This window comes from Coturnix japonica, chromosome 24, assembly GCF_054131305.1.
Source record: "Coturnix japonica strain WE chromosome 24, WE-NBRP24, whole genome shotgun sequence".
Taxonomy (NCBI): domain Eukaryota; kingdom Metazoa; phylum Chordata; class Aves; order Galliformes; family Phasianidae; genus Coturnix; species Coturnix japonica.
In genome coordinates, this window is record NC_140686.1 from 889,702 (window position 1) to 905,000 (window position 15,299).

The following is a 15,299-nucleotide window of genomic DNA, read 5'->3' on the forward strand; positions in this document are numbered from 1 at the left end:
GAAAGTTAGAAAATAACAACTTGTGAAGGTCTATAAGGGATGTGAGAACTTGTAATAAACGATTTGGATCCTTCACATCTGAGTCCGTGCCTCAAACGCTGCAAATGTGGTGCTGATAGGTTGATGGTTGGACTTGTTCTTAGAGGTATTTCCAACCATAATGATTTTTTTATTCTATGAGGGTTAAGGACTCCAGGACAGTATCAGTGAATACTTCATTCATGGCTTGAAAGCTGAAGCTTGAAGCTGCTAAGGTTGAATGAGGAAGAGTATGTCATTTGATGTGGTTGAAAACTGATCTTGAACAGACTTTCTCAACAGGATACTCTTTGGTTGGGACAAATACAGAGGAGTGTATTTGTGATTTTTCTTGCGCAGGGTCAGTGATCACTGTCTGCACAACAGTTTTAGGAAACAAGAAAAGAGAAACAAAAAAAACTGCACGGGACCTAAGTAAAATGAATTCTTAATGACTGACTGTGCTAGTGAAACATATTGAGTAGCTTGAAGCTTAAGACAAAGGAGTTAATTGCTTTGTTGTATGTGACTATATGAAGGGTTGCTGTAAAGAAGAATAGTAAACTTGTTATATGGCAAACAGGCTATGAACTAGTGGTTGTATCAGTTAGGAAGATTCGTGTTAGTTACTGCCTTTGAGTAGTAAAGCTTGTAGAGCTTGGGAAGAATAGGTTGGAAAAGCTACAGAATTTTCATCAGTAACAGCTTAGACATATATTAGGGTTAGTCTAGTTATGGATTTTATTGCTGTAAGACATGAGGGACAGGCAAAATGACTTGTTCCTAGTCCCTCCCAGTGCTGTTATTCTGTGCTGCTTGTGTGTTTTCAGAAATCTATGTATTACTTACTATTGTGCCTTTGTTCTTTAGTTGTCATTAGTTGTGGCAGGGGTGACAGCCCTTTCTTCACTCTGTTTCCTTCCTGTAGAATTAGGAAATTTACAAAGAGGAAAAACGTGAATAGTCAGGAATATTTTGGAAAGTGTTTCCACTGTTAAACACTTCAGAATTTCTCAGAAATTCTGCTTCCCAGCTGTAAAGAAAAGGCTTGTGCATAATTTTAAAGGGTTGAGAATACTTAATCCTGAAATTGTTTATTGGTTTTTTACTCTGTTTTGGCCTTGTACTTTGTCTCCAGTAGTATGTAGTTGGCACTCAGAAGTAATTTGATTCAGCTTGTCCTTCTGCACTGTTTGCTTTCTGTTCCGTTGCGCTGCTTTGCCTGTGGAGTCCTCTAGTCTGAGATCTGTTGTCTCACCTTGCCTGAATTCTGCCTCAACTGAATAGACATAGATTCAAAACCTGTGTTGCATTATTTTCTGGTTTCAGAAGTGTCCAGTCTTTTACTAGACAGACTTTCCTGGTTTTGAGTAACTTGCAAAACTTGAGAGTATTCCTGCCTGCTTCCCAAGAGTCTCTGTTTTTCAGACAAGGTTATGTTAACAAATCCATGAAACCCCAATAGAAATTCAGGACTCTTTGCTGTGTGTCTACTTGCATCTTCTGCTTTCTGCCCTTGTCTTTGTGATGTCTTCGTTTTGCACATCCTCTTTATTTGTCTTACTTGAGTAAATGAATCCATCTGTCACAATCTTCTCACCTGGATGTCTGAAAGTTCTCTTCCCGGCAGGGGAATTATTTCACTGTTTACCTCTTAACTTTTGTCCTTCCATTTCCTTCTCTGTTACTTTGGTTTTATTTGCTGCAACGCTTCCTCCTCTTTATTTTCAGGAGTACTTCTAATCTCTTAACATGAACTGTGTGTTCCTGTACTTCAGGTTCTCTTCAAAGATTTTTTCCATATCTCTTCTTTGATTTTGATTAATGTTAACTGTTGAGATTTTTCTGGATGTATTCCCAAGACTCAGTCTGAGGTTTAAAATCCATCCAGTAGTACTACTGAATTCAAGTCTGCAATTCAGAATTGCATTGTTTGTAGAGCAGGGCCTTTTTAGAATTGAATTCAGTGGGATGTGAACAGAAGACTCAGGACAGCAGGGTCTGTTTTAGTTGGATAAGGCTTTTGGTTAACTCTTCTCATTCCTGTAGATATGGATATATCTTGTTTCATCTACGTGCAAAACTTTGTAGTGTAATCAGTTACATAAAAATACATTCTCTTCCCTTCCTGTGTTTCTGGAAAATGCTCATGAAGATTTCTGTTTGATTGTTTTCAGAGTTGTGGGTTATACTGCTTTCTTTTAATTGGCTTGCTATGACAAATATAAAGCCTGTTCTTTTCAGCCTTTAGTTTACTAGCTATTAACAACAGAATATTTACAGTGAAAAAGATCTAAGGGGATAAACACATTATATTTTAGCACCTCAACATTTGCAAAAAATAAATGGACAAAACCACCTCCCTTCCCACTACAGCACTTATCTGGCAGAACTGGTTGGATTGCTTCTGTTCTCTTAGCTCTTGGGGCTGTTGTTTTGCCACTCATAGAACTGCTTCCTATGAGTTTATGTTGTGTTTGCACTGGAGGGGTTGAGAAGCAGCTGAAACTGTCAGCTTCATTCTTGTCCTGCATCCCACTGAATGTGAGCTGTGTATGAACTCAATAAGCAAATACGATTTTTGGTATTGCATTAAGTATATTCCTGTGCTGTACTCTGGTGGTATGTAACTGTTCAGGCTTTGACATTATTAATGGAAGCATGCCTGACTTCAGCATGTGCAAGGCTTAATCATGAGCATCTAACCCATCTTTTAACAATGAGGCAGAGTTCAAGTAGATTTGCAGGTGATCAGTTGTGCCAGACAAAACTGAATTCCTTCTTTGATAGAACAACCAATTCCTTTTTTCCTCCAGACAAAGAGAAGAGATGTAGTCCCATATGTCATACTTCACTTGTGCTCTTGAGGCTGTGCCAGACAGTAAACAGCTAATTCATGTAAAAGAGATGATCGTTGCGAGAGTTGGTGTTTGCTGAAGGAAACAACTGCTTGTGGTTCTTTTTTTTATTTAGGGCAACCACCTCAAAAGCCAAAAGCAACAACAAAAATTCCTGCAGGAGTGATTGGAACGAGAAATGTTGGCAATAAGGGGATTTTCCAAGGGCTCAAATTGAGGGCTAGTCTTGCACTGTTTGCAGTAATGACCTTGGCACCAAAAACTCGTTGGGATTTTCTTATGAGAATTTGTGGTGTGTTGTCAGTAGGTGACAACTGAGGAAACGCATGTGCAGCAGAACACATGCGTTTGGGACATGGTACAGATACAGAAAAACCAGTGAGACTGGGCATGTCAAGGACAATAACAACCCTCCTGGGAGACAGTAGAAATCCTTATCGTTGCAGCATGGATAACTGGAGAGAAGTGAACATGAGAGTGGAAGATGTATAGGGAAAGATATTCTGTGGAGAATAAGCTGCAATTAAGGCATTGTACAATGTTCTTCCAGCTGGAATATTACTTGCAGTTCTGGCTACTATATTCAAAAAACATTGATTGAAGCTGCTTGGAATTCAATGAAGGGAATATTATGGGAATAAAGAGCCTGTTATGGAAGGACAGTAGAGAAGTTTTTCAGTCTGTGGATAAGAACTAATGGCTGGATAAAATAAATGTAAATGAATGGAAAAGCTCTTGCCTCTTAAGGTGGGATCCTGGAAGAGACTCTGTGGTCATTTGTCCAGTGTGTTTTCCCCCAACTCTTTCTGTACAGGGAGTGATATTGTTTAAACCTACCTTTATAAATGAATCAGTTGGGTATCTTACATGAGTTATTGCCTTTGTTTATAAACAGTATTGGACAGTATTGATTTATGTAATTGAAAATGAAAAATCATCGTTATGAAGATTTTGTTTGGAACCTGAGCAAGGTCAGTTGAGCTCCCAACACGCTGTGGAAGAAAACTTGTTTTTATTCTTGTGAATTATTTTTTTAATCTCTAATGTTGTTCTGGAAACACTGTTACATCCCTAAAAGGCAGCAGCATATTTAAATTATCCCAGTAATGAATAATAATATACAGTAATGAATAATAATAGTTTCATTATAAGTGTTAAAATTTTCACTGATAGTTTAAAAAAAGGAAATGCTATTTGTCAGATGTCAAAAACAGGATAATTTACCAAATGCAGAAATTTAGGATTTAGTGAAATTAATTCAGGTGTAAGAATATTGGTGGCCTGTATTTGACTCCTGCATAGTTTGCAAGGTTCTTGCACATAAAACCTAGTTTTGTGGTTGTCTTGCTCCAATTTAGGAGTGAGGCAAAGGTTCTTTTGATATGTTATGCCCGGCGTGAGATTAAGAAGAAGAACATTCAAATGTTGATCCGACCAGTTTATTGGAAGTAATAGACAATTGAGGGGATGGGGAAGGGGGAGCGGCGAATGCCAAAATTAGGGTGATGGGGAAGGGAAAGTAGGCGATAGAAAAAAGGTAGAAAAGAGAAGAATTACGTTAAAGCGGGGAATAGTCACCTCCTGGATGCAGCAGCGTCCCGTAGCACGTTGTTAACGTTGGTCCGGGGCAAAATAAGCGTAGGGGAGAGCAGCAGCGAAGTAGCAGGCCACAGATCGATGAAACGCAGAGAAGACGGTCAGAATAGCGAGGTCTCAGGAAGTGGAGTCTCGGGCAGCGAGGTCCCTCGAAGCAGAGTCTCGAGCAGCAATCCCAGAAGAGATAATAGGCAGCAGTAGGACAACGGTGGAGGAATCTGAGGACAGATACCTAGATACCCTCAAAGGTTCTTCAGCATGCAGGCATCTTCTTCAGCATGCAGGCGCTCGCATAGAGAGGCATCTGATGACAGAAAACATCCTTGTTTCCGTAGTGAGGCATCTGGTGTCAGAAAACCTCCCCAAATTCGGGGTTTGTCCGTGCCCTTTTTATCCTTCTTTCCAGCTTTCGAGACATTTCGGGACGGCTCGGGGCAGAGTCCTGTGATTTCCTCAGAGATGTCAATCTTCCTTGAGATGAGCCAACACGAGAGAAAGACCACTTAAGGGCCATCAGTCCTCAGGGATGGCCATCTTCCTTGAGATAGGCCTACACAAAAGACCACTTAAGGGCCATTGATCAGTATCTTATCTCCCTTTCGTAGCTCCCGGACTTGTCCATCTCCTAAACAAAGGGATTTCTCGAACCTTGGTTCCTGTGTGTCTCAGACAAAGGCAGTCCTGGAACCTTGGCCAGGACTTGCCTGAACTTGTCCATTTCAGCAAACTTTGAGACAGTAATGTAAAAAGCATGGCTTCTTACAGTGGTATTTTTGCTTCTAATTCTACCCTCTTGTTAGCAATTTGTGGGTCAGGCTGGGTCACATCACACTTCATTTCAGTTTTCAGTTCCTTCTTACTTCATCTACTTTTATTCCTCCATCATACAGGTAGTTAGGGCAGTCGATATATGAATCATTGTGGAGATGACTGTTCCTGTAACATTTGAAAGAAAAAATTGGTTTTTGATCAAGCGTTCCCAGTAAAAGATAAATAATTCTATGTGAACCAAAAAACTCTGAGTAACTAGTGAAATAAGTTGACCTTTTTCTTTGCAGTTTTGCAGGTAGGAAGACAAACCTGATGAGCTGAATGAGTTTTCTGTTTAGCTGCTGTGTCTGAAATAAAACTAGTTCATAGACTGCATGCAATTTCAGTTATTCATTGGTGGGGTATTTCTTGTTTTGCTTGTAGTTGCCTTGTGGTCACTGGTGTGAAGAGATTTGCCATTCAGGTGATTGTCCTCTGAACTGCAGCCAGAAGGTTAAACTCAAGTGTCCTTGTAAGCGACTGAAAAAGGTAAGTTTTGAAGTTGCAGTTCTGAGAGTGACACATTTTCTTTGTATGTTCCTAGGCTTGTGTACATGGATTGTCTCTGGTCAAGACTGGAATAGAATCAGTTACTTGAGCAGAGCAGCAACAGCAGCTGAAAGTCTGGGTGGAACAATCAAAATATTCACTAAGGAAAATAAAATTCATTGTAGAAAATGTTAGCTCCCAGATTTGCAATACCTTTCTCTTCAAGCACACTTCAATTTTTGTAGTTCCATTAGGAAAATAATCAGATGATCTGGAGTGATTTAAGAAGTCAAAGCACATTTTCCTCATTAGGAACTGAGAAGTTTATAATTACATAAATTGGAACAGTCACAGATGTTTTGAATTCCTAATTGATGGTTGTCTGAGGCCCTTAAAGCAAACAGAGGCATCAGCATCCTTAGCTTTCAGCAGAGATAAAGGACAAAGCTTATAGCTATCAAGTATGATGAGGGGAAAACCAGAGGCTGCTGTGACCTCTTGACAAGTGTTAACTTAATGAAAAATTCACTATCTGGCTTGAACAAAGCATGCTTAAATTATTTTCAAGACCCGGTTAACTTCTGAGCTTTCCACACAGATGCAGTTTCCCCAGAGTTCTTAGCTTCTCCAAGAAATGTCTTCAGAAATCTCAGATCTTGCAGGGCGCATGTTCAAGAGAAAGGATGGTAATGCCCAGAGTACGTGCTTCAAATTGAGCAGTCTCTGCTTATAAATAACTAGCTTTTCTTTATTTGTAAGTTGAAATGTTGACTTCTGCTGAGGATAAATTATTTTGTTGTGACTAAGTGCTCTTACTAATTTCAGTTTTTCTTACTCTACTGTGTTCAGTAAAATCAATAATATCATTGGTTGCGTGTATACTTCTGCTTCTTGTTCCTTAAGATATAGGTTTACAGTTGGACTTGATGATCTTTGAGGTCTTGTTTCTTATGCCAGACTTAATTGAATAAGGAAGATGGGTATTTCCATGATAGCTCTCTTACATCTAGTTGTTGCTGTCCCTAATTTTCATACTGTTTTTGGAAAACTGAAATGTGTCATCATCTTCTGCTGAGTTCTGACGCTGTATAGCTATTTCAGACCAGTTCAGATTTTATTGTCCCAGAGTTCCGGGATGTCTTCAGTGATTATGTGGATGTCCAACTGAAATGTGGTAGCAAGAAGCAATGAAATTAATGTTTAGGATGCTCACTTTTCACTTCTACAGTGGCCTGAAATGGAACATTCCAGATCTGCTATTCTGAAAGTTTTATGGACCTTAAATATGATGACGGTTACTTTTTTTCCCCCCCTCAATCTTGTAAATTTGATTTTAATAAGGTGGAAAGGTTGTTATGAGTTAATTATATAATTAATAAAAATTAATTCTTATATGATGACAGCCCACTTATTTAAATAGCCACGAAGTGACCCTTCTGATTCCTAGTGAAATGGTGTTTCCCTTCAGAAAGAGAAGAAAACACTATCCCCACCTTAAATATCATCTCACTGTTTCCAGGTCAAGCCCCAAATCCATGCTCTCTTTTGTACAGAGAGCTACAGTGTAGAGGGTAAATGATGGTAGAACCAATAAGCCACTGATAATTGGACTGTGTATTAGTTGCAGCTAATCTGACTGCAGAAATATGACTCGTTTCTGTAGTGTGAAAGATGAGGTCTTTTAACATTTGCTTTATGCATCTGCCCTTGTCTGAGATCGTAATTAGGATATCTTTGATTCCAGAAGGTCCTTATGCATATTTGCTTGGAGCTGCATTCTTACAGCAGATAGCGTACTTCTTTCTTAGCTTGGATTGGATAGTGTACCTGTATAATTTAGTCTTTTGTGCCTGCAGCCTGTGATCTTGAAGATAAGGAGAAACAGAATTGAGTACCTAATATTTGCAGTTGAATTCTCCTCTACCAGTCTTCAGTCTGTGTATACTACTGGTGAAGTTGGGGGTTGACAGGACACGTATTCCAAGCTGCTCTGTAAATATGCCTCATGTGAACCATCACAATTAATATCAAATGTAGGAGCTCATAATTTGAGTGCAAAACAGGAGGATTTTTTCTTCCTTTTCTGGTGTTGAAGTTAACTGTTGCACCATGAGGCTATGCATGTAAACATGCAAGGTCGTAAAAACCACTTGAATTTGTAACCCACAACTTGTAGTGGACCATATTCTTAACCATCTAGGCAGGTGGTTTATCTTAGCATGCTGGAATTGCTCTGAAGAAGTTAGTTTTTGGATTTTGCTGTATGCTATGAAAATTGTTCTGCATATTGTCAGAAAGCATGAAAACCAGAATAGCTTCTGGCTATGTTACTGTGCTTTCCTGACAAAATTCTTCATAGGCTAGTAGTATAGATTATAAGATTATAACTTTCTCTCTGTGCTGGTATTCTGTTTTGGTTTTGTTGGTGTTTTTTTTCGTTTTTTTTTTTTTTTCTGTTGTTGTTGTTTGTTTGTTTGTTTGTTTGTTTTGGCCTTCAATGTAAGGGGGAGGAAGGAGAAGGAAGTAGGGGAGATCTTCCCATGACCAGACCTTGCCCTGTAGTTTCAACCAGTTTAGAGAATTGATACGAAGTTTCAGAAGAGTTACTTATTAGTTACTTTGCATGTAACAGAGTTCACAAGGTTATATTGCTTTGTCTTAAATAAATAAGTGAAAAAAAAAAGACAAGAAAAATTAAACTGAACCATTTGATTTATCCTTGTTTCAGTTTAGCTTATCAGAAAGAAGGAAAATAGAAAAGGATGCTTGAATACAGTTACAGTTTCAAATAATATTTATTTATTAGCTTCATTCTGTAAATATACCGAATAAAATTGTTTTACAATTTTCCCAACAAAATGAACGTTATAATTAAATTTTTATATAGGGAAATGAATTACAAACAATTCAATTTATACTTAACAGGAAGTACAGTGCAGCAAGATACAAGAAGGCCAAGTTTCACTGGAGTGTGATGTGTTATGCAAAGAAATGAAACGGAAGGCGTCTGAGGTGGTGTATCCATTTTAGTTATGTTATCTTCATTGTCTTGAGAAAAGTTGGAAAAAACAGGCAGATCGTTATTTTTTCAAGACAGTAATAGCAAGAAATGCAGTGTAACTCAGCGTACAGTTTAATTGCACATTTAATTTTTGGACTATTGAATCTGGCTTATTGCTGAGAATTGCACTACTTGCAGATAGTGTCAACTCACTTGATGAAACACTGTGTTAAGGTAATGCTCTATTACCTCTTTATTTTTAATGTACATTGGAACTGGAGATTTCCTCTTCAGCCAAGAAGTGCTAATCAATGATAATAAAATCATTACTGCTAGTGAGAGCTATAGAAACACTTCATTTAGGCCTTACTTTTACTTTGAAGGTTAGCAAAGTGTTATCTTGTGTGTTCCTGTCACACAGTATTAGGTGACTGCCACAATTATAGAGAGCTTTCAGCAACTGCATGTGCTTTTCAGCCCATTGTAAACATGGATGCTCTCCAATAATTTTGTTTGAAGTAAAGAAACTGCTGCATAATCTCACCTAAAGAGACAGAATATCCACATTGTTTTTCTAGGCCTTTTATGGAAACATGAGGAAGTGGTGCATGAACTGGTTAAGTTTCTGGCATTTAATTTGCTGTCTTGAATGCTATGTAACAGTTCTGTAGAGTGATCAGTTGTAGTTCCAGGTTTTATTTTTCATAAAACTTTCTGATGGTGAAGCAAATGTAATTGCATTGACAGTTTCCATTACAACAAGAGCAGTAGAACAATATGAGTATGCATTATCCAATATGTCATTTGGTACAAAAGTGGAGATTTCCTTTTGCTCTAGCAGTCAGGGCATATTTAACTACTTGGAATGAAGTGTGTGAGTGTAAATTACATACATATATAAGGATTTACCCGTCAGTGTACAGTGTGCTGAATTGAGGACTGAGTTACTGAAAGCTTAGAGTGACTTTATTAAGGAATTTTCCCTGGTATTAATGAATATATATATTTATATTTTCCCCAGGTTTTATATTTGTCATTTGAATTTTCCAGTTAGTCAGAAGTTTAGTTTTATAACATGGTAGCGTCTCTTATGTTCCGTGTTTTTCAAACATGAATTGATAGAGGTTTTTCACAGAATGTTTTAGAATCTGAGTAAGCTCACAGCTCACTTGGTGAAGGTTTTGCTCGCTTTTCTGAAAACTGTTCTATAAATTATGGCTCTGTAAGATAATAGTTTTACCTGCTTTTACAACAGTTACTTATCACTTTGTATTTCTGGACAGATAAAAGAGGCAGAAGCCAAAGCTGTTATTGAAGAGGAGAAACGAAGACAACAGGTATCAAACTTAATTCTTCTTCCCCCCCAACCTCGTTGTGTTAATAAATCACTTGATGCACGTGCAGCCCAATCTGTATACTTTGTATAGTGTTTCTCCCAGTTACTGCTTTCAGCTGTTATGTTGTCCTTAGGTATGTGCCATGGGTGATCTACAGTGGTTAAAAGCAAGTATATTTTCTCTTAACAGTTCTCACATCTGTGGGGAAAATGGTAATCATTTGATGTCACATTAGAATAACTGTATAATGTATACATATATTTAAATACAAAATACTTCTGATTTTTATCCACCATTTTATAATTCCTTAAATTCACAGAATTACTAAGTAGCCTCTGTAAGGTTGAATTACTGAGTGAACCTTCTTACTTACTCCCCTTTGTGAGAGTGAAGAAACCTAAATTGGTCTCTGTCCTTCAAGGTCTGGTGGGGGTGGGGAATTTTTTTGTAATTGCTGGCTCTGGTGAATGTGTGTTGTCAGCACTGTAATCCAAGAAGCTTCTGTGCCAGCTGCGTGGAAATACTATCACTAATCTTGTTTCAGAAATTAACCGTAAGCTTGGTTGCTGGTGACAGCAAACTCAGGTTTATCATCTGGGCGCTGCAGCCTCAATGCACTCCTTCCCAACAGGCTTGTATGCCTGAGACAGAGCACAGACCTCCCCGGTTGTACACCCCCCATCGGACCCCCCCCCCCCATTGTATCCCCCCCCATTGAATCCCCCGCCCTCCATTGGATCCCCCCGTTGTACCCCCCCCTCCCCCACTGAACCCCCCCCATCGGACCCCCACCCCATTAGATCCCCCCCATTGGACCCCCCCGGTCTATCCCCCCCCTATTGGACCCCGCCGTTCGATCCCCCCCCATCGGACCCCCCCGGTCCCGGTCCGTCCCCACTCACCGCTTCCTCCTACGGGGCTGCCAACACCTCCGCACTTTACGGCGACGCTGTCACAAAAGCGCCGCACCCCGCTGCGCTTTACGGCGCGCCGCGAACTGCAACTCCCAGTGTCCCCCGCGCTGCGCCGCGTTACGTCTCTTCGGGGACTGCAACTCCCAGCGTCCCCCGCGCGGCGCAGGCGCAGAGCGCGCGGTGTGAAAAAGGCGGGAAGGCGTCGGGCGGGAGCTGAGGTGAAGCAAAATGGCGGCGGGGCCGGGAAGGGCCTTGGGGCGGGATGGGCGCCATTGGGCTTCGTTATAGCGGGATAACGGTGTTATTCTGGGACGTGGAGTGAGAGAGACCGGGCGGTCAGGGGGGATTTGAGGGGAAATAGTGAGGAAATGATGCTCAATGGGCGTGTGTTCCCCTTAGGTGAGCGGCGCCATGGGCAAAAGGAGGAGCAGCCAGGTGACAGGTAATGACTTAAAATGGCCTCAAAATGGCCAAAAAATGGCCTTAAAATGGTCTCAAAATGTCCTCCAATGGGCCTCCAAGCGGTCTCAAAATGGCCACCAAATGGCCTCCAAGCAGCCGCAAAATGGCCTCAAAATGGCCACCAAATGGTCACAAAATGGTTTCCAAAGGGCCTCAAAATGGCCACAAAATGGCGTCCAAGCAGCTGCTGTTGCTCTTGCAGGTGTTGACCACCATGATGGCCCCAATGTCAAAGTCAGGGCAGGACTGAGGGGAGACAACAAGGGGGGGGACGACTATAGTGGGGACAACAATATGGTGGACAGCAAGGGGGGGGACATCAATGGTGGGGGCACAAATGGAGGAGACACTAATAGAGGGGACACCAATATGGGGGACAGCAATATGGTAGGCAGCAATATGGTGGACAGCAATATGGAGGACACTAATGGGGGGGACACTAATATGGGGGACAGCAAGGGGGAGGACATCAATGGAGGGCACACTAATAGAGGGGACACCAATGAGGGGGGAAACAATGGAGGGGACACCAATATGGCGGACACCAATATGGTGGACACCAATGGAGGGGACAAAAATGGAGGGGACAGGGACACCAAGGGGAGGGACAGCAAGGGAGGGGACACCAGTATGGTGGACACCAATATGGCAGACACTAATGGAGTGGATACCAAGGGGGAGGACATCAATAGAGGGGACACCAAGGGGGGGGATACTAATATGGGGGGCACCGAGGAAGAGGAAACCAATGGAGGGGGCAGCAATATGGGGGACACCAATGAGGGGGACATCAATGGAGGGGACATCAAGGAGAGGGACAGAAATGGGGGGGACACCAATAGAGGGGGCAGCAATGAGGGGTATGTAAGTGGAGGGGACACTAATATGGGGGACACCAAGGGGGGAGACAGCAATATGGGGGACAGCAATGGGGGAGACATAAATGGGGGGACACCAATATGGAGGACATCAGTATGGGGGCCATGATTGGAGGCGATGCTCTGGACAATGGCGGAGGGATGGACTCAGTGCATGGAGATGGAACAGAGAGGTAATGGGGGGAAATGGGAGGGTGGGGGGCAGAGGGGGGACTGGAGGTGGAAATGGGGGCAGAAATGGGGCTTGGGGGTAGGAATGGGGCCTGGGGCCAGCAATGGGTCCCGGTGCCCCCCAGCTGATGGGGTTTGGGGTCTGTTTGGTTCCCAGCCGCTCTGATAACGGAGGCCCAGCAGCCGCCCCACAGCTCAGTGTGATGGAGGAGCTCAGCCCCACAGCGGCCCCATTGGCACAGGTAGGACAGGGCCTCTGCCCCCCCAGCGTCACCCCACAGCTCCCCATGGCTATGGGGCAGGGAGCACACAGGTTATGGGGGGGGTTTGTTCCAGGATGGGATGGATGGCTGCGAGCAGCAGGAGGACCAGAACAGCCCTGATATGGGGGACCTACAGCCCCATAGCACCCCACAGCCCCATAGTGACACTGATGGGGGCACAGAATGCATTGAGGCCACCAAAAAGCCATTGGAGGGGGAGTGGGCAGCCAAAGCGGAGCCCACTTGTGGGGCAGAGCATGAGGAGCGCTATGGGGCTGGCACTGTGGGGCTGCCCCACATCTCAGCACCGGAGCACAGTGGGGTGCCAGAGGGGGACACCGAGCTGCTGCAGGTAATGCCAGAGTACTATGAGAACCCACAGGGAACAGCCCCATAGCACCCCACTGCACCCCACATTGTCCCACTTCACCCCATAGAGCTCCAGTTCACCCCAGTTTACCCCCCATTCCACTCTAGATTGCCCCAATTTACCCCAGTTCACCCCAAATCACTCCAACTTACCCCAGTTAACCCCAGTTCTCCGCCATTCACCCCCAAATCACCCAAATTCATCCCAGTCCCCGCTCAGGTCACTCTCATATCCCCCAGTCCCCCTCAATTTGCCCCCATTCACCCCAAATCATCTCAGTTCCCCCCCCAAGTCACCCTCAGATCCCCCCAGTTCACCCCATTTCATCCCAGTTCCCCCCAGTTCAGCCCTTGGTGCCCCAGTTCACCCCAGTTCCCCCCCCATTCACCCCCAAATCATCCCAAATCACACCAATTCCCCCCCAAGTCACTCTTAGATCCCCCCAGTCCTCCCCAATTCACCCCCAAATCACCCAAATTCATCCCAGTCCCCCCCCAAGTCACCCTCAGATCCCCCAATCCTCCCCAATTTCCCCCCATTCACCCCAATTCATCCCAGTCCCCCCCCAAGTCACTCTCCTATCCCCCAGTCCCCCTCAATTTGCCCCCATTCACCCCAAATCATCTCAGTTCCCCCCAAGTCACCCTCAGATCCCCCCAATCCCCCCCTGTTCTCTCCCATTCACCCTAATTCATCCCAGTTCCCCCCCCAGTCACTCTCAGATCCCCCTTGCCCCCATTCACCCCAAATCACCCCGATTCATCCCAGTTCCCCCCCCAAGTCACTCTCATATCCCCCAATCCCCCTCAATTCCCCCCCATATCACCCCACATCATCCCAGTTCCCCCCCCAAGTCACTCTCAGATCCCCCCAGTCCCCCCCAGTTCACCCCATTTCATCCCAGTTCCCCCCAGTTCAGCCCTTGGTGCCCCAGTTCACCACAGTTCCCCCCCATTCACCCCCAAATCATCCCAAGTCACACCAATTCCCCCCCAAGTCACTCTTAGATCCCCCCAATCCTCCCCAATTCACCCCCATTCACCCCAATTCACCCCAGTCCCCCCCCAAGTCACCCTCAGTTCCCCCAATCCCCCCCAATTTGTCCCCATTCACCCCAGTTCATCCCAGTTCCCCCCCGTCACTCTCAGACCCCCCCAATCCCCCCAATTCTCCCCCATTCACCCCAATTCACCCCACATCACCCCAGTCCCCCCCCAAGTCACTCTCATATCCCCCAATCCCTCCCCATTCACCCCCATTCACCCCAGTTCATCCCAGTTCCCCCCAGTTCATCCCCTGTTGCCCCAGTTGCCCCCATTTCACCCCATTTCCCCCCCAGCCACCCACCCCCTCCCAGCCTGCAGCCCCTCTGTGCCCTGTGGACGCCGATGGGGACCCGGCCTCACCCAGCTGCACCCCCAGGTCAAACCCCCCTCCCCCCACCAGAACCCAGAGCTCATTTTGGGCTTAAAAAGCCCCGGATTGGTGCCATTTTCACCCCCTTTGGCCCCCAGGAATGAGGTGGCACCACGTGAGCATGCTTCTGCGGTGCTGGGGGGGCTGACCCTCGAGCTGTCCAACCTCAAGTGAGTGCTGGGGGGGGAGTTAGGGTTAGGGTCCCATTGGCACTTATGGGGTCTCACTGTCCCCTATGGGGTCTCACTGTCCCCTGTGGGGTCTCACTATCCCCTATGGGCTCTCATTATCCCCTATGGGGTCTCATTGGTCTCTATGGGGTCTCATTGTCCCTGCAGCCGCCGTGTGATGAGCGCCCATCGTGCCCTATAGGGGTCTCACTATCCCCTATGGGGTTTCACTGTCCCTTATGGGGACTCTCATTGCCCCCTATGGGGTCTCATTGGTCTCTGTGGGGTCCCATTGTTCCCTATGAGGTCTCATTGGTCTCTATGGGGTCTCATTATCCCCTATGGGGTCCCATTATCCTACAGCCGCCGTGTGATGAGCGCCCATCGTGTCCTGGAGTCGCTGCTGCGGCTGCGTCGTGAGCGGAGCCGGGGGGTGAACAACAGCAGGAGGAGGAGGAGGAGGATGGAGGGGGATGAGCCAGGATGAAGCTGCAGCTGTGAGTGGGGCTTTATTGGGGGAAAAAAGCCCATAATGGTGCAATAAAC

At 44.5% G+C, this 15,299-nt stretch overlaps 1 protein-coding gene and 1 long non-coding RNA gene across 2 annotated transcripts; both read left to right on the forward strand.

Annotated features, from left to right (window-relative positions):
- The first annotated feature begins 8,697 nt into the window (after positions 1-8,697).
- LOC146756938 (uncharacterized) lies at positions 8,698-11,876 on the forward strand. Its single transcript, XM_085523273.1, has 4 exons — positions 8,698-8,783; positions 10,056-10,109; positions 11,423-11,810; positions 11,866-11,876. Exons 1-4 carry the CDS (start codon positions 8,763-8,765, stop codon positions 11,874-11,876), a joined length of 474 nt encoding a protein of 157 aa, XP_085379399.1. The 5' UTR covers positions 8,698-8,762.
- A 537-nt stretch (positions 11,877-12,413) lies between these two features.
- Positions 12,414-13,143, forward strand: LOC146756939 (uncharacterized). The gene is made up of 3 exons (XR_014936958.1): positions 12,414-12,536; positions 12,692-12,776; positions 12,871-13,143. It is a non-coding gene; the product is annotated as an uncharacterized LOC146756939 (long non-coding RNA).
- The last annotated feature ends 2,156 nt before the right edge of the window (positions 13,144-15,299 follow it).